This window comes from Eubalaena glacialis, chromosome 12 (genome assembly GCF_028564815.1).
Source record: "Eubalaena glacialis isolate mEubGla1 chromosome 12, mEubGla1.1.hap2.+ XY, whole genome shotgun sequence".
Lineage (NCBI taxonomy): Eukaryota > Metazoa > Chordata > Mammalia > Artiodactyla > Balaenidae > Eubalaena > Eubalaena glacialis.
The window spans coordinates 87,788,363-87,809,616 of record NC_083727.1 but is presented as its reverse complement, the minus strand read 5'-3'; the positions used below and the strand labels follow the sequence as shown (position 1 = coordinate 87,809,616).

At 40.5% G+C, this 21,254-nt stretch overlaps 1 protein-coding gene across 1 annotated transcript in view; it reads left to right on the top strand.

Moving 5' to 3' along the window:
• Nucleotides 1-21,254, top strand: part of EYS (eyes shut homolog) — a 1,734,738-nt gene that overhangs the window by 1,642,781 nt on the left and 70,703 nt on the right. The window contains exons 36-37 of the mRNA XM_061207220.1: nt 17,966-18,132; nt 18,939-19,083. Of these exons, the coding sequence (XP_061063203.1) occupies nt 17,966-18,132; nt 18,939-19,083 (312 nt within the window). The remainder of the gene's footprint in view (nt 1-17,965; nt 18,133-18,938; nt 19,084-21,254) is intronic.

The following is a 21,254-nucleotide window of genomic DNA, read 5'->3' as shown; positions in this document are numbered from 1 at the left end:
AAGGTAATAGAGGTCAGCACCACCAAACCAGCTTTACAAGAAATGCTAAAAGAAATTTTCTAAGTGAAAAAGAAAAGACCACAACTGGAAACTTGAAAATTATAAAAGGAAAAAGCTCATGGCTAAAGGCAAATATACAGAGAATGCAGTAAGTCAACCACATACAAAGCTACTAAGAGGGTTAAAAAACAAAGGTAGTAAAATCATCTATATCTGCAATAAGTAGTTAAAGGATACACAAAACAAAAAGAGGTAACATATGATGTCAAAAACAGTAACCATTGGGGAAGGGGAGTAAAAATGTCAGGTTGTTAAAATGTGAACTTAAGAGATCAGCAACTTAAAATAATCATATACATACACACACACACACACACACACACACAGAGCAAGAGAGAGGGGGATTGCTATAATTAACCTCATGGTAACCACAAATCAAAAACCTATAAGAAATACACACACACACACAAAAAAAGAGAAAGGAATCCAAACATAACACTAAAGATAGGCATTAAATCATGAGGGAACAGAGTAAAAGAAGGAGAAAGGAACAAAAAAGAGCCACGAAATAACCCTAAAACAATTAATAAAATGTCAGTATATACACACCTATCAATAATTACTTTAAATGTTAAGCCAGACAAAGACACATATCATATGATATTGTTTATATGTGGAATCTAACAAAAATAACACAAATGAACTTATTTTTCACATAACTAAAACAAATAATTCTAAAATTTGTATGGTAACAAAAAAGAGATCAAATAGTCAAAACACTCTTGAGAAAGAAGAACTAAGTTGGAGGTATCATACTCCCTGAGTGTGTGTGTATATATATATATATATATACACACACACTTATATATATATAAGTATATATATGAAATATACTTATATTATTATATTATGTATATTATACATATATATAAGTATATATTTATATAAAACATCAAAACATTATGGAATTGGCAGAAAAACAGAGACAGAGATCAATGGAACAGAATAGAGAGCCCAGAAATGAACCCACACTTATATGGGCAATTAATCTATGACAACAAACACAGGAATATACAATGGCAAAAATAAGTCTCTTCAATAAATGGTGTTGGGAAACCTGGACAGCTACATGCAGAAAAGTTAAACTGGACTACTCTCTCACACCATGCCCAAAAATAAATTCAAAATGGATTAAAGACACTGTTTGCAGATGACATGACACTATACATAGAAAATCTTAATGATGCCACCAAAAAACTACTAGGACTCATCAATGAATTCAGTAAAGTTGCAGGACACAAAATTAATATACAGAAATCTGTTGCATTTCTATATACTAAAAACAAAGTATCAGAAAGAGAAATTAAGGCAACAATCTTATTTACCATCATATCAAAAAGAATAAAATACCTAGGAATAAACCTGCCTAAGGAGGCAAAAGACTTGTACTCAGAAAACTATAAAACACTGATGAAAGAAATCAAAGATAACATAAACAGATGGAGAAATATACCATGTTCTTGGATTGGAAGAATCAGTGTTGTGAAAAGGACTATACTACCCAAGGCAATCTACAGATTCAATGCAATCTCTATGAAATTACCAATGGCATTTTTCACAGAACTAGAACAAAACATCTTAAAATTCGTATGGAGACACAAAAGACCCCAAATAGCCAAAGCAATCTTGGGAAAGAAAAAAGGAGCTGAAGGAATCAAGCTCCCTGACTTCCTAACTATACTACTGATACAAAGATACAGTCATCATAACAGCATGGTACTGGCACAAAAACAGAAATATAGATCAATGGAACAGGATAGAAAGCCCAGAAATGAACCCACACACCTATGGTCAATTAATCTATGACAAAAGAAGAAAGACTATACAATGGAGGAAAGACAATTTCTTCAATAAATGGTGCTGGGAAAACTGGACAGATACATGTTAAAAAATGAAATTATAATACTCTTTAACACCACACACAAAAATAAACTCAAAACGGATTAAAGACCTAAATGTAAGACCGGATACTATAAAACTCTTAGAGGAAAACATAGGCAGAGCACTCTCTGACATAAATTGCAACAATATCTTTTTCAGTCTACCTCCCAGAGTAACAGAAATAAAAACAAAAATAAACAAATGGGACCTAATTGAACTCAAAAGCTTTGGCACAGCAAAGGAAACCATAAACAAAATGAAAAGACAACTCACAGAATGGGAGAAGATATTTGCAAATAATGTGACCAACAAAGGATTAATCTCCAAAATTTACAAACAGCCCATGAGGCTCAATACCATCAAAACAAAAAACCCAATCCAAAAATTGACAGATGGGCTTCCCTTGTGGTGCCATGGTTAAGAATCCACCTGCCAATGCAGGGGACACGGGTTCGAGCCCTGGTCCGGGAAGATCCCACATGCTGCGGAGCAACTAAGCCCATGCACCACAACTACTGAACCTGTGCTCTAAGCCCACAAGCCACAACTACTGAGTCTGCACGCCACAACTACTGAAGCCCATGCGCCTAGAGCCTGTGCTCTGCAACAAAGAGAAGCCACCACAATGAGAAGCCCGTGCACCAGAACGAAGAGTAGCCTCCGCTCGCCACAACTAGAGAAAGCCTGTGCGCAGCAACGAAGACCCAACACAGCCAAAAATAAATAAATTAAATAAATAAATTTTAAAAAAAAGAAAAAAGAGAGCAACCTATAAAAAAAAAAAATTGACAGAAGACCTAAATAGACATTTCTTCAAAGAAGACATACAGATGGCCAAGAGGCACATGAAAAGATGTTCAACATCACTAATTAGTAGAGAACTGCAAATCAAAACTACAATGAGGTATCACCTCACACCAGTTAGAATGGGCATCATCAGAAAATCTACAAACAATAAATGCTGGAGAGGGTGTGGAGAAAAGGGAACCCTCCTACACTGTTGGTGGGAATGTAAATTGGTACAGCCACTATGGAGAACAGTATGGAGGTTCCTTAAAAAACAAAAAATAGAGCTATCATATGATCTAGCTATCCCACTCTTGGGCATATATCTGGAGAAAAACTTGGTTCGAAAGTATACATGCACCCCCATGGTCATTGCAGCGCTTTTTACAATAGCCAAGACATGGAAGCAACCTAAATGTCCATTGACAGATGAATGGATTAAGAAGATGTGGTACATATATACAATGGAATATTACTCAGCCATAGGAAAGAATGAAATAATGCCATTTGCAGCAACATGGATGGACCTGGAGATTATCATACTAAGTGAAGTAAGTCAGACAGAGAAAGACAAATATCATTTGATATCACTTATATGTGGACTCTAAAAAAAAAAAATGAACTTATCTACAAAACAGAAACAGACTCACAGACTTAGAGAATGAACTTATGGTTACCAGGGGGGAAGGGTGGTGAGGAGGCATAGACTGGGACTTTGGGATTGACATGTACACACTGCTATATTTAAAATATAATAGATAGTCAATAAACAAATGAATTACTTTTGAAAATAAATTAATTAATTAATAAAATTAAAATGGGCAGAGGATCTGAATAGACATTTTTCCAAAGGAGACATACAGATGGCCAACAGGCATGTCACTAATTATTGGAGAAATGCAAATCAAAACCACAATGAGATATGAACTAACACCTGGCAGAAGAACTATTATCAAAAAAACAAATAACAAGTGTTTGTGAGGATGTGGAGAACAGGGAGACCTTGTACACTGTTGGTGAGAATGTAAATTGGTGCAGCCAATATGGAAAACAGTATGGAGATTCCTCAATAAATAAAAACTAGAACTACTATATAATTCAGCAGTTCCACTACTGAGTATTTATCCAAAGAAAACAAAAACACTTATCAGAAAAGATATATGCACCCCTCTGTTCATTGAAGAATTATTTATAATACACAAGATATGGAAGCAATCTCAGTGCTTATCTATAGATGAATGGATAAAGGTGTGTGTGTGTATATACAGACACACACACATACAATAGCATATTACTCAGCCATAAAATAAAAAGAGTGAAATCTTGCCACTTGGGAAAATATGCTTGGACCTAAAGGGTATCATTCTAAGTGAGATAAGTTAGGCAGAGAAAGACAAATACTGTATGATTTCACTTAATTGTGGAATCTAAAAAGCAAAACAAAAAAGACACATAACAAAACGGAAACAGTTATAAATACAGGGAACACACAGGTGGTTACCACAGGGGAGGAGGCTCGGGGGAGGAAAGAAATACCAAGGGAGATTAAGAGAAACTAACTTCCGGTTGCAAAATAAATAGTCAAGAGTAGGAAATGTACAGTGTGAGAAATATAGTCAATCACTATGTAATATATTTATTTGGTGACAGATCGCAACTAAACTTATGGTGATCATTTTGAAATGTATACAAACATCGAATCACTATGTTGCATGACAGAATATAATATGGTGTCGTAGGTAAATTATACTTAAAAAACAAAGAAACATTGAAAAAGAGATCAGATTTCTAGTTACCAGAGGTGGGGTGTGCAGGGAGGGGGAACTGGATGAAGGCAATCAAAAGGCAGAGACTTCCACTTATAAGATAAATAAATAGTAGAGATGTAATGTACAGCATGATAAATATAATTAACACAGCTGTATATTATTAGAGTATAATTCTTTTACAATGGTGTGTTAGTTTCTGCTTTATAACAAAGTGAATCAGCTATACATATACATATATCCCCATAGCTCCTCCTTCTTGTGTCCCCCTCCCACCCTCCCTATCCCACCCCTCTAGGTGGTCTCAAAGCACCGAGCTGATCTCCCTGTGCGATGCAGCTGCCTCCCACTAGCTATTTTACATTTGGGTACTGCATATATGTCAATGTTACTCTCTCACTTCGTCCCAGCTTACCCTTACCCCTCCCCCTGTGTCCACAAGTCCATTCTCTTAAGTCTGTCTTTATTCCTGTCCTGCCCCTAAGTTCATCAGAACCATTATTTTTAGATTCCATATATATGTGTTAGCATACGGTATTTGTTTTTCTCTTTCTGACTTACTTCACTCTGTATGACAGGCTCTAGGTTCAATCACCTCACTACAAATAACTCAATTTCATTTCTTTTTATGGCTGAGTAATATTTCATTGTATATATGTGCCACATCTTCTTTATCCATTCATCTGTTGATGGACACTTCCATATCCTGGCTATGGTAAATAGTGCTGCAATGAACATAGTGGCACATGCCTTTTTGAATTATGGTTTTCTCAGGGTATATGCCCAGTACTGGGATTGATGGGGCATACGGTAGTTCTATTTTTAGTTTTTTAAAGAACCTTCATACTGTTCTCCACAGTGGCTGTATCAATTTACATTCCTACCAACAGTGTAAGAGGGTTCCCTTTTCTCCACACCCTGTCCAGCATTTATTGTTTCTAGATGTTTTGGTGATGGCCATTCTGACTGGTGTGAGGTGATCCCTCATTGCAGTTTAGATTTGTGTTCCTCTAATGATTAGCAATGTTCAGCATCTTTTCATGTGTTTGTTGGCAATCTGTATATCTTCCTTGGGGAAAGGTCTATTTAGGCCTTCTGCCCATTTTTGGATTAGGTTTTTTGTTTTATTGACACTGAACTGCATGTATAATTTGGAGATTAATCCTTTGTCAGTTGCTTCGTTTGCAAATATTTTCTCCCATTTTGAGGGTTGTCTTTTCATCTTGTTTATGGTTTCCTTTGCTGTGCAAAAGCTTCTAAGTTTCATTAGGTCCCATTTGTTTATTTTTGTTTTTATTTCCATTCCTCTACGGGGTGGGTCAAAAAGGATCTTGTTGTGATTTATGTCATAGAGTGTTCTGCCTATATTTTCCTCTAATAGTTTTATAGTGTCTGGCATTACATTTAGGTCTTTAATCCATTTTGAGTTTATTTTTGTGTATGGTGTTTGGGAGTGTTCTAATTTCATTCTTCAACATGTAGCTGTCCAGTTTTCCCAGCACCACTTATTGAAGAGGCTGTCTTTTCTCCATTGTATATTCTTGCCTCTTTTATCAAAGATAAGGTGACCATATGTACATGGGTTTATCTCTGGGCTTTCTTTCCTGTTCCATTCATCTATATTTCTGTTTTTGTGCCAGTACCATACTGTCTTGATTACTGTAGCTTTGTAGTATAGGCTGAAGTCAGGGAGCCTGATTCCTGCAGCTCCATTTTTCTTTCTCAAGATTGCTTTGGCTATTCGGGGCCTTTTGTGTTTCCATGCAAATTGTTAAATTTTTTGTTCTAGTTTTGTGAAAAATGCCATTGGTAGTTTGATAGCGATCACATTGAATCTGTGGATTGCTTTGGGTAGTATAGTCATTTTCACAATGTTGATTCTTCCAATCCAAGAACATGGTATATCTCTCCATCTGTTTTTATCATCTTTAATTTCTTTAATCAGTGTCTTATAGTTTTCTGCATACAGGTCTTTTGTCTCCTTAGGTAGGCTTATTCCTAGGTATTTTATTCTTTTTCTTGCTATGGTAAATGGGATTGTTTCCTTAATTTCTCTTTCAGATTTTTCGTTGTTAGTGTATAGCAATGCAAGTGATTTTTGTGCATTAATTTTGGTCCTGCTACTTTACCAAATTATTGATTAGCTCTAGTAGTTTTCTGGTAGCATTTTTAGGATTCTCTATGTGTAGTATCATGTCATCTGTAAAAAGTGACAGATTTACTTCTTCTTTTCCAATTTGGATTCCTTTTATTTCTTTTTCTTCTCTGACTGCTGTGGCTAAAACTTCCAAAACCGCGTTGAGTAATAGAGGTGAGAGTGGGCAACCTTCTCTTCTTCCTGATCTTACAGGAAATGCTTTCAGTTTTTCACCACTGAGAATGATGTTAGTTGTGGGTTTGTCATATGGCCTTTATTATGTTGAGGTAGGTTCCTCTATGCCCACTTTTTGGAGAGTTTATATCAAAAATGGGTGTTGAATATTGTCAAAAGGTTTTTCTGTATCTATCAAGATTATCATATGGTTTTTATCCATCAGTTTTTAATATGGTGTATTACATTGATTGATTTGCGTGTATTGAAGAATCCTTGCATTCCTGGGACAAACCTCACTTGATAATGATATGTGATCCATTTAATGTGCTGTTGGGTTCTGTTTGCTAGTGTTTTGTTGAGGATTTTTGCATCTGTGTTCATCAGTGATATTGGCTTGTAGTTTCTTTTTTTGTGACATCTTTGTCTGGTTTTTGTATCAGGGTTATGGTGGCCTCAGAGAATGAGTTTGGAAGTGTTCCTCCCTCCATTATATTCTGGAAGAGTTTGAGAAGGATAGGTGTTAGCGCTTCTCTAAATGTTTGATAGAATTCACCTGTGAAGCCATCTAGTCCTGGGCTTTTGTTTGTTGGAAGATTTTTAATCACAGTTTCAATTTCACTGCTTGTGATTGGGCTGTTCATATTTTCTATTTCTTCCTGGTTCAGTCTTAGAAGGTTGTGCTTTTCTAAGAATTGGTCCAGTTCTTCCAGGTTGTCCATTTTGTTTGGCATATAGTTGATTGTAGTAATCTCTCATGATCCTTTGTATTTCTGCAGTGTCAGTTGTTACTTCTCCATTTTCATTTCTAATTCTGTTGATTTGAGTCTTCTGCCTTTTTTCTTGAAGAGTCTGGCTAATGGTTTATCAATTTTGTTTATCTTCTCAAAGAACCAGCTTTTAGTTTTATTGATCTTTGCTATTGTTTCCTTTATTTCTTTTTCATTTATTTCTGATCTGATTTTTATGATTTCTTTCCTTCTACTAAATTTGTGGGGTTTTTGTTCTTCTTTCTCTAATTGCTTTAGGTGTAAGGTTAAGTTGTTTATTTGAGATTTTTCTTGTTTCTTGAGGTAGGATGGTATTGCTATAAACTTCCCTCTTAGAACTACTTTTGCTGCATCCCATAGGTTTTGGGTCATTGTGTTTTCATTGTCATTTGTTTCTAGGTATTTTTTTATTTCCCCTTTGATTTCTTCAGTGATCTCTTGGTTATTTAGTAGCGTACTGTTTAGCCTCCATGTGTTTGTATTTTTTACAGAGCTTTTCCTGTAATTGATATCTATTCTCATAGCATTGTGGTCGGAAAAGATACTTGATATGATTTCAACTTTCTTAAATCTACCAAGGCTTGATTTGTGACCCAAGATATGATCTATCCTGGAGAGTGTTCCATGAGCACTTGAGAAAGAGTGTAGTCTGTTGTTTTGGGATGGAATATCCTATAAATATCAATTAAGTCCATCTTGTCTAATGTGTCATTTAAAGCTTGTGTTTCCTTATTTATTTTCATTTTTGATGATCCGTCCATTGGTGAAACTGAGGTGTTAAAGTCCCCTATGATGATTGTGTTACTGTCGATTTCCCCTTTTATGGCTGTTAGTATTTGCCTTATATATTGAGGTGCTCCTCTGTTGGGTGCATAAATATTTACAATTGTTATATCTTCTTCTTGGATTGATCCCTTGATCATTAGGTAGTGTCCTTCTTTGTCTCTTGTAATAGTCCTTATTTTAAAGTCTATTTTGTCTGATATGAGAATTGTTACTCCAGCTTTCTTTTCATTTCAATTTGCATGGAACATCTTTTTCCATCTCCCCACTTTCAGTCTGTATGTGTCCCTAGGTCTGAAGTGGGTCTTTTGTGGAGAGCATATATGTGGGTCTTGTTTTTGTATCCATTCAACCAGTCTATATCTTTTGGTGGAGCATTTAATCCATTTACATTTAAGGTAATTATCAATATGTATGTTCCTATTACCATTTTCTTAATTGCTTTGGGTCTGTTTTTGTAGGTCTTTTCCTTTGCTTGTGTTTCCCACCTAGAGAAGTTCCTTTAGCATTTGTTGTAGGGCTGGTTTGGTGGTGCTGAATTCTCTTAGCTTTTTCTTGTCTGTACAGGTTTTAATTTCTTCTTTGAATGTGAATGAGGTCTTTGCTGGGTAGAGTAATCTTGGTGTAGGTTTTTCCCTTTCATCACTTTAAATATGTCCTGCCACTCCCTTCTGGCCGCAGAGTTTACGCTGAAAGATCAGCTGTTAACCTTATGGAGATTCCCTTGTATGTTATTTGTTGCTTTTCCCTTGTTGCTTTTAATATTTTTTTCTTTGTATTTAAGTTTTGATAGTTTGATTAATATATGTCTTGGCATGTTTCTCCTTGGCTTTATCCTGTATGGGACTCTCTGTGCTTCCTGGACTTGACTGACTATTTCCTTTCCCTTGTTAGGGAAGTTTTCGACTATAATCTCTTCAAATATTTTCTCAGACCCTTTCTTTTTCTCTTCTTCTTCTGAGACCCCTATAATTTGAATGTTGCTGCATTTAATGTTGTCCCAGACTGTCCTCAATTCTTTTCATTCTTTTTCTTTATTCTGTTCTCTGGTAGTTATTTCCACTCTTCTATCTTCCAGGTCACTTATCTGCTCTTCTGCCTCAGTTAATCTGCTACTGATTTCTCCTAGAGTATTTTTAATTTCATTTATTGTGTTGTTTATCATTGTTTGTTTGCTCTTTAGTTCTAGGTCCTTGTTAAACATTTCTTATACTTTCTCCATTCTGTTTCCAAGACATTGGATCATCTTTACTATCATTACTCTGAATTTTTTTTCAGGTAGACTCCGTATTTCCTCTTCACTTGTTTGGTCTGGTGGGTTTTTACCTTGCTCCTTCTACTTCTGTATATTTCTCTGTCTTCTCATTTTGGTTAAATTACTGTGTTTGGGGTCTCCTTTTCTCAGCCTGCATGTTTGTAATTCCTGTTATTTTTGGTGTGTGCTCCCAGTGGGTGAGGTTGGTTCAGTGGTTGTGTAGGCTTCCTGTTGGGGAGGACTGGTGCCTGTGTTCTGGTGGGTGGGGCTGGATCTTGTCCTTCTGTGGTGCAAGGCCACATCCAGTGTTGTGTTTGTGGTGTCTGTGAACTTAGTATGACTTTAGGCAGCCTCTCTGTTGACGGGTGGGTTTGTGTTCCTGTCTTGTTAGTTGTTTGCCATGGGGCATCCCACACTGGCCTTGCTGGCCGTTGGGTGGAGCTGGGTCTTAGTGTTGAGATGGAGATCTCTGAGAGAGCTCTCACCAATTAATATTATGTGGTGCCAGGCGGTCTCTGGTTGTCCAGTGTCCTGGACTTGGCTCTCCCACCTTTGAGGCTCAGGCCCGACACCCAGCCAGAGCACCAAGACCCTGCCAGCCACACGGCTCGGAAGAAAAGGAAGAAAACAAAACGCACAGATAGAACCCCAAACAAATGGTAAAAGCAAAACTAAACAGACAAAATCACACAAAGAAACATAGACACACACACACAGTCATAAAAGGAAAAAACAACAAAACAAAACAAAATAGAAATACTAAAAAAAAGAAAAGAAAAGAGAAAGAACAGACAGAACCCTAGGAGAAATGGTAAAAGCAAACCTAAACAGACAAAATCACACAAAGAAACATACACACACACACACACAAAAAGAGAAAAAAGAAAAAAATAAATAAACGGAACAGAGCACCCAAACCAATAAACAAATCCACCAATGAAAACAAGCACTGAAAACTAAACTAAGATAAACATAAGATGAAAAACAAATCAGATGCAGAAAGCAAACTCTAAGTCTACAGTTGCTCCCAAAGTCCACTGCCTCAATTTTGGGAACATTCATTGTCTATTCCGGTATTCCACAGATGCAGGGTACGTCAAGTTGATTGTGGGCATTTAATCCGCTGTTCCTGAGGCTGCACAGAGAGATTTCCCTTTCTCTTCTTTGTTCGCACAGCTTCTGGGGTTCAGCTTTTTTTTGGCCCCACCTCTGCATGTAGGTCTCCCTCAGGCATCTGTCCCCTCCCCCCAGACAGGAGGGAGTTAAAGCAGCAGCTGATTAGGGCTCCCTTGCTCACTGAGGCCAGGGGCAGGAGGGAGGGGTTTGGTAGTCATAATTGGAATGTGGGGCAAGCCTATGGTGGCAGAAGTTGGCGTGATGTTGCAACAGGCTGAGGCACACTATGTGTTCTCCTCGGGAAGTTGTCTCTGGATCACGGGACCCTGGCAGTGGCAGGCTACACAGGCTCCCAGGGAGGGGAGGTGTGGATAGTGACCTGTGCTTGCACACAGACTTCTTGGTGGCTGCAGCAGCAGCCTTAACGTCTCATGCCCATCTCTGTTGTCCATGCTGATAGCTGCGGCTTGCGCCCATCTCTGGAGCTCGTCTAAGCAGTGCTCTGAATCCCCTCTCCTTGTACATCCTTAAACAGTGGTCTGTTGCCTCTCTGGCAGGTCCACTCTTTTTCTCAGGCTCCCTCCTGGCTAGCTGTGGTGCCCTAGCCACCTTCAGTCTGTCTTCACACAGCCAACCCCAGTCCTCTCCCTGGCATCTGACCTCCGAAACTGGAGCCTCAGCTCCCAGCCCCCAGGTGCCCCTCTCAGGGTGCCCCCTGAGAGGTTGAGCAGACCAGCCTCTCAGGCTGGTGAGTGCTGGTCGGCACCAATCCTCTGTGCAGGAATCTCTCCACTTTGCCCTCTGCACCCCTGTTGCTGCACTCTCCTCTGTGGCTCCAAAGCTTCCCCTTGCCTACCCCCCCATCTCCGCCAGTGAAGGGGCTTCCTAGTGTGTGGAAACTTTTCCTCCTTCATAGCTCCCTCCCAGAGATGCAGGTCCCGTCCCTACTCTTTTGTCTCTGTTTTTTCTTTTTTCTTTTGCCCTACCCAGGTACGTGGGGATTTTCTTGCCTTTTGGGAAGTCTGATGTCTTCTGCTAGTGTTCAGTAGGTGTTCTGAAGGAGCCGTTCCACATGTAGATGTATTCTTGATGTATTTGTGGGGAGGAAGGTGATCTCCACATCGTACTCCCCCGCCATCTTGAAGATCTCTCTCCTACACATGAAAGTAGTTAAGAGAGTAAATCTTAAGAGTTCTCATCACAAGGATAAATTTTTTTTTTATTTCTATAATGTTATATCTACATGACATGATGGATATTCACAAATTTAGTGTAATCATTTCATGATGTATGTAAGTCAAATCAGTATGCTGTACACCTTAAACTTATACAGTGCTGTATGCCAATTAGCTCTCAATAAAACTGGAAGAAAAACATTTTATGTTATTGCTAGAAACAATCCTATGAAGCATTAGTATTACCATTCCCATTTTTCAAAAGAGAGCTACGAGGAAGTGAGCAGCTAGAAGTTAAATTAGTAAAGAGGTCAAGATTAAACACTGCTCTCCTTGTGGTACCTCGAACTCGACTTACCTCTTTTGGTTCCAACCGCATCATTTTTATCAAGGTAAATTACATTTAATACATTATAATAGTTTACCATATTGGAAGAATAGTTTGAAGAAATTATAACAAGTCATGTCCACTCTTTCTCTACTAATAAACCAAAATTTCGTCCCAAATAAAACACTTCAGAAAGATTTCTTTTTTTCCCATTGGAATTAAAAGATTGTTGGATCAGCTGAATGAGGATGATCATGTTTCTACGTTGTTAAAAGTCACAATATTAATCTTTGGATTACCTGGTGAGGGCTGAAATACACGAGGCTTCCTCAGCACTCTCTATATGAAGCTTTTCTCCCAAATGCTCCCTCAGAACGATCCGAGGAACAGCCCTCCAAATGGTCCTGAATCCCACACAGGGCACCTGAGAGTGGCTTCTGCCTCTTCCCAGGCCATGGGATCCGTTTCTGGTGTGTCCTTTCAAGCAGACCACATGACAGCACATGCTTGTCATGTTCATGGTTTACAGCATCCCATGATTGACCTGCGTCAGTGGGAGGAATGGCAGGACAGGTGCCCCCAGGAATTCTCTCCCATGCACAGGTCTGTGTTATTGCTTTTATCCATGTCTTATTCTTCCTTTTGAGGACTTAATGAATCAATTGCTCCAACTACCAGCTACTCTTCACCAGGACTTCTTTCCAGGTGAAGCTAATTAGACCATCTCTAATTACTGTTACTTAGCTTGCGTGTTTCTTCTCGTAAGAACTCCATTAGAATTACCCTAAGGCAGAAAGGATTGTTGCACTGTTCTGCCTATTTTCTCTCTCTGTTTTGTGTCTCTCTTTTTCCTTCAGGTCAAAGTGACCTGCATCATTTTTCCTGGGCTTACTATCAGAAACCTTTGATACCCTTCCTCCCTCCTATATAATAGATTTCCCCTTCCTGTCCATGCTTGTGGATTAAATCACTGTTGGTGAGAATGTAAATTGGTACAGCCACTATGGAGAACAGTATGGAGGTTCCTTAAAAAACTAAAAATAGAACTACCATACGACCCAGCAATCCCACTACTGGGCATATACCCTGAGAAAACCATAATTCAAAAGGAGTCATGTACCGCAATGTTCATTGCGGCTCTATTTACAATAGCCAGGACATGGAAGCAACCTAAGTGTCCATTGACAGATGAATGGATAAAGAAGATGTGGCACATGTATACAATGGAATATTACTCAGCCATAAAAAGAAATGAAATTGAGTTATTTGTAGTGAGGTGGATGGACCTAGAGTCTGTCATACAGAGTGAAGTAAGTCAGAAAGAGAAAAACAAATACCATATGCTAACACATATATATGGAATCTAAAAAAAAAAAAAAAAAAATTGGTCATGAAGAACCTAGGGGCAAGACGGGAATAAAGATGCAGACCTACTAGAGAATGGACTTGAGGATATGGGGAGGGGGAAGGGTAAGCTAGGACAAAGTGAGAGAGTGGCATGGACATATATATACTACCAAACATAAAAATAGATAGCTAGTGGGAAGCAGCCACATAGCACAGGGAGGTCAGCTCAGTGCTTTGTGACCACCTAGAGGCGTGGAATAGGGAGGGTGGGAGGGAGGGAGACGCAAGAGGGAAGAGATATGGGGATATATGTATATGTATAACTGATTCACTTTGTTATAAAGCAGAAGCTAACACACCATTGTAAAGCAATTATACTCCAATAAAGACGTTAAAAAAAAAAAAAAAAGAAGGTCCAGCCAGGTTGGAGAACCACTGATGTAAATAGTAGAAGAAATAAACCACAAACAAACAAATCCAATAAACTCTTCTAAATAATTTAGGGAACAAAATGTCATAAACTTAATTATAACCACATGCCTGTGACACAAACGTTTTATTTTCCATCCCAAGATTTTATACAATATATTTAGAATCTATGACCTTCACCACCATCATCCCTAGTGCATCACACACTTCTAAGGACCATCTGAGAACGTTCAAGTGACCTGGCAACTCTTTGTCTCAAACTCCTTGGTCTTTTCTTCCAAAATGTCATGGTAGCATCCTTCACTTTGTTTCCATTCTTCATCATCATTGCCCTTGCCACTATTCCTCTCCTCACCTAGATGAAGCTCCTGCTTCCATTCTACTGGCCTCTGCCTATGATGAGGCCAGATGCTATTCTGGTCTCAGCATCTCATCTTCCCCCATGAAATTTCCTCTAACCAGTATCATGAGTTGTTATAATGCTAATTACGCCTCACCATAACACACCTCCTTCAAAACTCTCTGCTTAACAGTATTTGTGGAACTGAGTTACATCTCTTCTTCCTAGCCACAAAGAGACCAAATTTGTGTTGGGTTTTTTTCTGTACATTCTAAAAGGATTTTTATTCACTTCCTAGATCTTGTTACTCTTAACTTCTCTTCATCTAAAGTCAACTCCCATCGTTCCTTCCTCCCTCTTTTACCACTTGCAGCATAATTGCTCTAAATCCTTCCTTCTCAGCACCAGCTCCTAAGTACATACCAGTGTTGGGGGAATTCTGTTCTCATGGGATGTCACAAACACTACATATGAACGGGGTGGCAAGAAACAACAAACATGCATGTTGTGTGTGTATTGCCTGTATTCTGGCTTATGCTCTGTTGTCTCATGGACATTTTCACAGCACAGTTCAAAGAATTTCAAGAAGTGACAGTGGAGCATTAAATCAAGCTCTTCTGAACACAAAGCCCTGTGTGACAGCACAGGTCACGTGCCCCGACCCTCCTAAAGTTATTAACATCCGTCCCATCAGGCTTCATAAACAGATGGGAAGCCTATTAAAAAAATATATATATATTTCCAGAACCTAGTTTCAAAGATTCTCATACAAGTGGTATAAGGTAGCTTCTAGAATCTGTATTTTTGACAAGCTCCCTGAGTGATCGTGATGGACTTCCTGGTTTGCAAAACACCACCTCAGAGCAATTCCAAGTCCCTAAAATACTGTTCACCTTCCCAGCACCAGCCCTGGTAGTCAGCTGCTTTTCTTTCCCTATCTACTCTGTCGCCCACCACCAGGGTGCTGAGGGGAGGTTCAGATTAAGAGTGGTAGAGGCAACCCTAATAGACCCATGGCTTGCAGATACAATGCTGTCATCAGCTTCATGGTCTGATTTGCTCCCTGGCTCTCCTTATCCCCGCCTCCTAGTGCATCTTCACGTCTACACTCTGGGATGTGTCTGTGGGCAGGAGCATCTATAAACTAGAGTCAACCTCCTTCTCCAGACCCTCCTTTCCAGGCTCCTATCTCTGTGACTGACCGGCCATTCCTCCCGGCTCTGTAAACTAGACTCTTCAGAACCGCCCCCAACTCCTCCCTCTTTCTCAACTTTTTACTCCAAATGGATCCATCCTTTCAAAGTTTCTTTCCAAATCACACACAAATTCCTCCCCTTTTTTCTGTCTCCTCTGCCACTGCCTTGATTTATTTAGACCTTAATCTTTCCTCTCCTGAGTCACTTAAATGACCTTCCAATGAGGTTCACTATCTGCCTCTGAGTTCCATCTGCACCTCTGCTATGAGAGTCCTCTAAAGGCCATATCTAATGTAATTCTCTCATTCAAAATCCTTTCATGGCTCCTGAGAGTCTCCAGTAAAATATTTAAACCATTCACTGTAGTATAGGAGGTCCTTAAGTACATGTCTCTTTCCCGCACATACACTTAACGCCAGCCCCACCCAGTTCCCAGAAGCTCCCTAAGGATACCATGTTCTTGCCCCTCCTGGGGTTTTGCAAAGTTATTTCCTCAGCTTCGAACATATGTCTTCTGCATCCCCCCTTTTCTCACCCACTTAGCAAATTCTTGTTGGTCGTTTTATGGGTTAGCTCAGAAACCAACTCAAAATCACCTCCTTGTAACTGCCCTAACCTTCTCCCCATACTGTTACAATGACTGTCCCCCACCCCGTGCTCCTTCTCCTCCACTGCCCATGGCAACTGAGCCAACCCTGTGAGGACTTTGAGGGTAAAGTTGTTCCTGGTGTGAAATGGGCTGCCAGAGACTCAGAACAGAGGAATGGCAACAGGTCGGGAAGGAAAGAAGGGTGAGGCTCAGGTAGATCTGCTCTCCCACCACCAGCTCAGTCCACAGGACACCGTCTCCATCCCAACACCCTGAACAATTTGCAAAGATGATTCAGATGCCGCTAGAATCTCTCAAAGAGCCCCATTCGCAGCCACAGGCGGACTCTGCTGTCCCCTTCTCTCCCCCACTCCTTTTCCCATCTGCACTCCAACACCCTCCTGAGACATTGCCTCCAGCCTCTAGGGATGCTTACTCTCCTTTCTAACTGCCTTCCTGAATGTATGTTTTCCCCTGGGAGTTCTCCCTATTTTAAATTCTCAGCCCAGCTAAACTGCCACAGCACTAGAGGTGGGAAGAAATCACCAGAGAGAGAGAGAGATTTGCTGGAAGTTCCCGACATGCTTAACAACGGCTCTCACCTAAGGCGCTTCCAAAATAACCCAGCTCAGGGTTCACAGCAGACCCATGAAAAAGGCAGAGGCAGAGTTCAAGCATCTCTAAATAATACTTCAGTCTTCTGCTTTCAAGTGCTTTAGGAAACCCACTCCCTTACATTATCTGGAAACCCCAGCCCTGCAGATTTTTTTCTCTCCTTTACCTTTATCAGCCTAACAACCAAGAGAAGTCAAGGAAGCAGGCAAGGTATCACCCTTAGAAATGCAGAGGGGTGCTGTACACACCCAAATTTGCCCACATCCAAGGACTCACTTCTGCTTTTTGCCCTGTGATTAAACTTCTTACTTCTATGGGGTCCTTATTCTTCCTCCAAGCAGAAGTCCTTGCCTCAATTCCGTGACCAGCGAACTTCAGTTTTAAGGTCCACAAACACACCTTTGAGAAACAGGATGATGTATTTTCTCTATGCTGTCCACAGACCTCTTGCCCCCATCGAGCTCTAGAAGCTCTGCCTTGACCTATGTGTGTACTGCCCATCTGCCTGGACCCACACCACTGACCATCGCAGACATTCCTAAAGCCACCAAACCTACTTCCAGGATCTTCCCTTAGTGCCCAATGCCAGGACTCTCCCAACCACCTGCCCTTCCCCATGGGTGTCTATGAGCTGCATCCTGAGTGTTCGGGGTTCTGCAACTATGTGTGCTTCATTAATGGCCCTGGACTAGTGCAGGGAGAGGGCAAATAGGGAACGCAGAAACAGCCAGCCTTGAACTGGTCATGGGGGTGTGGTTGAGAGCTTTTGCAACAGAACAATTGGAACACACTCTGCAACTATAGAAAGAAATCTTCTTTATACTCTCCTCAAACCACAGAGAGAAATTCAAAGCTGATGCTAGGTTATCTCAATCATTTGAATCTCATTCAGTACCAAAGCAGCTTTTTACTCCACTGTGAAGTTCTAATTATGCTGAAGTACACACTGAATTTCATTTAGACACGAAGGACATTTTAATTCCCACTTTTTAGTTATTGAGCATTCCCCTGGTTTGACCAGAACCCTCATGCTCAGACAGAGTCTGTGGGTTTGGATAATAATACACAGTTTCACACACACCTGAGTGCGGATTAGAAGTTACGTGTGGGTTATAACTCACTGTTCGGGTCTGTGACTCAGAGCCAGAGGGTGAAGCAGCTGCCTAGCCTCCTGGGTTTCCTCTCAGTGGGCTGCCCCTCTGCCTCTTCTCCTTCCAGGGCTGAGTGGTGATGACTTCCTGGCCGTTGGTCTGCGCAGCGGCCGCATGGTTTACAGTTACAACCTGGGATCTGGCACAGCAAGTGTCAGCAGCGATCCCCTCGATCTGAGCCATGAGATCCACACGGTCCATCTGGGGAGGTCCTTCCGAGCAGGCTGGCTGAAGGTAAAGGGTCATCCCTCCATCCGTCCCACAATATTACTGCGTGCTGCTGTATTATCGGACCTGTGCTGAGGGACAGAGGTGAAAGAGCCGGGCCGCCTGCTGCCACGAATTTCACAGACTAGCACACAAAACAGAAGACTAGGGCGTGTTGCAGTTAAGTGGTGTGGGGATAAATTAGAGGATGACTAACATAAACAAGGTGAGAGAGAGGATTCAGGGAATGCTTCTCAAAAGAGGTGACACTGGCGTAAATAGCAGTTCAGAAAAAGAAGCATGGCGAGAGTGGGCTTAAGGAACACCAATAGTTTGGTCTGGTTTTCAGGCGAGGGAAGCGAAAGGTGCGGCTGGAGAGAGACAAGGTCTGTATCATCAAAGGACTTATCTAAATAGTTTAGATTTGCATCGGGAGAGCTATGGAGAGCTACCAAGAAATTTAAGAAGGGGGCCGGGTGCCATGGTCAGTTTCCATTTGATGATAAATGACTGGTGGTCATTTGAGAATGGATATGAGAGGGAGGTAAGGCCAGATGGAGGAGGCCCAATGGGATGCCAGCTCCTAATCTTTGAAGAACTGTGATGTTGATTGAGATGCAGAACTGTGACTGCTAGCTATTTCATAGTAACAGACAAGACACCAGCAGAGAAGCAGAGAATTAAGTGGTAAAGTGTTTTTGAGTTCTTCAAAATTCAGGTCTTTGTAAGTTTTCATGCCAAGTTAATGGGAAATAACAAAAGGGTATCTTAACAGTTCACCCTGGAGAATCAATTTCTTTTTTAATAAGCTTTGAATTTTTTCCCTTTTGAAGGTAGATGATCAGCAAAATAAATCCATCATCTCCCCAGGAAAACTGGTTGGTCTCAATGTCTTCAGTCAGTTTTATGTAGGTGGCTACAGTGAATACACTCCAGATCTCCTACCAAATGGAGCCGATTTTAAAAATGGCTTTCAAGGTAAGACATGGACGGATTTTACCCTATACCTACTTGTCTCAAAATTTGAGAAAAGAAAAAACTTTTAAAGAGTATATTTCTAGTTCTAAAACCAGCAGTGAGGATTGCTTTCTAATCAGACTTGATCAGAGTTAGATTTTAATGGAAAACATTCATTCACTGTTTATTAATCACTTAACTACCTATGTACTAGGTGTTAGGGTGTTTCAGTGAACAAAACTAGGATTCCTGCACTCACGAGTTTACATTCTAGTTGGATAAAGGCGGGAACAGACAATAAACACTAAATGTAGTAAATAAATAAATTATATAGTAGTATAAGGCAATAAATTCTGTGGGGGAAAAGGACAAGTAGAGCATGATATGGGAGGTCAGGATTGTGGGTCATTTATATATATAGGGTGCTTTTTAATATAAGGTAAGTAGGGTAGACCTCATGGAGTCACAGTAAATATTGAAACTCCATCTAACTTTGGAATGTACTTGATATAAAAGATGATGGACAGATGGCTGCCACCTATCCACACTATGAAGATATGGCCCACGGAAGTCACCAGAGGCCAAGGGGATTAAGAGAAAACACCACACTTGGACAAGCAATCGTATTGCCATAGCCTGTCTCCTGTGTTCAAAAAAGAACATAGGGCTTCCCTCGTGGCGGAGTGGTTGAGAGTCTGCCTGCTAATGCAGGGGACACGGGTTCGAGCCCTGGTCTGGGAGGATCCCACATGCCACGGAGCAACTAGGCCCATGAGCCACAACTACTGAGACTGCGCGTCTGGAACCTGTGCTCTGCAACAAGAGAGTCCGCGATAGTGAGAGGCCTGCACACCGCGATGAAGAGTGGTCCCCACTTGCCGCAACTAGAGAAAGCCCTTGCACAGAAACGAAGACTCAACGTAACCAAAAACAAATATAAAAATAAATAAATAAATAAAAGATGTAATTTAAAAAAAAAAAAAAGGAACATAGACTCAGACCTTCCCTATAAAGCTGATTCATAGTGGAGTTATCACATAAAGGCATGCTTTGAATTGTTATAATACATTTGGTGAAAATAAGCTTTTTAGTGGCTCCTAGTCCCACAATATTTGGCCAAGGGGCTGCTCGTTTTAGTGTCCTAAGCCACTCACCCATGACCAGCCTACTCTCCATCAGAAGCCCAGGATTAGGGAGCAGGATGTGATGCATTTGGGGCACTTGAGTTCTCTGCCTGCCTGGCAACCCCATTCTCCCCACCCCCACTGACTTCTGCCTAAACACAGATGCAGGATGCCATGTACTTGAAACATATGAAAACAACACAGCTAATCCAACATAATACAAGGTCAGTTTCTAGTAAAACTACTTCATTCTGCCAAGGCTCTCAAAGAAACTTTTTCTTTGAATGTATAATCCATGCTGATTCTCAGAAGAGTGTCTTAAAGAACAGTTTAAAGCATATTAAGACTCTATGCTCAATGCTCAACAGTTCTTTCACTGAAGGAGATCATCTGAAGGGCAAAACAAATCAATGAGTTTTTAAAACATTATATTCAAAGAAAAGGATGGGTAAATTTATAAATGTGAAAGAAAGCACATCTTCCACTCAATGAAACAGAGACTTTGTTGGGGGTCATCAAAACCTGTTGTCATTTGTTCCCACACACACTGCTTCTGTAAATATTCTGGATAAAATCAAGCATACGAGTGTGGATTCTGGAACCCAACTGTCTGGATATGTGTCCCCTCTGCCACCTACAAGCTCCATGACCCTGGCGAGTCAACCAACCTCCTCGTGACTCACTGTGCCTCAGCTGTAAAATGGGACAATCACAGCACTTCTCTAGTTCCAAGAGTGAGCTAATGGAGAGAGAGCACAGAGCTTAGAGCTCTCAGTATGCTAGCAACGATGATGGTGCTGGTGGTAGGAGGAGGCCCAGCTCCTGTCAAACCTTTGCTCCTCTTTCTCTGCCTCACAGACGTGGCTCTGGCTCTAGTCACGCTGCCTTCAGATCCAGGCTCTGCCAGGTAGTAGCTGTGTGACTTTTAGCCTGTTACTTACACTCGCTGAGCCTCCATTTTCTCCTCTGTAAAAAAAAAAAAAAAACCTACCCCATAGGGTGCTTGTAAGTTAATCAATTAAGTAAAATAATTATGTTAAGTGCTTATACCAGAAACCAGTACATGAT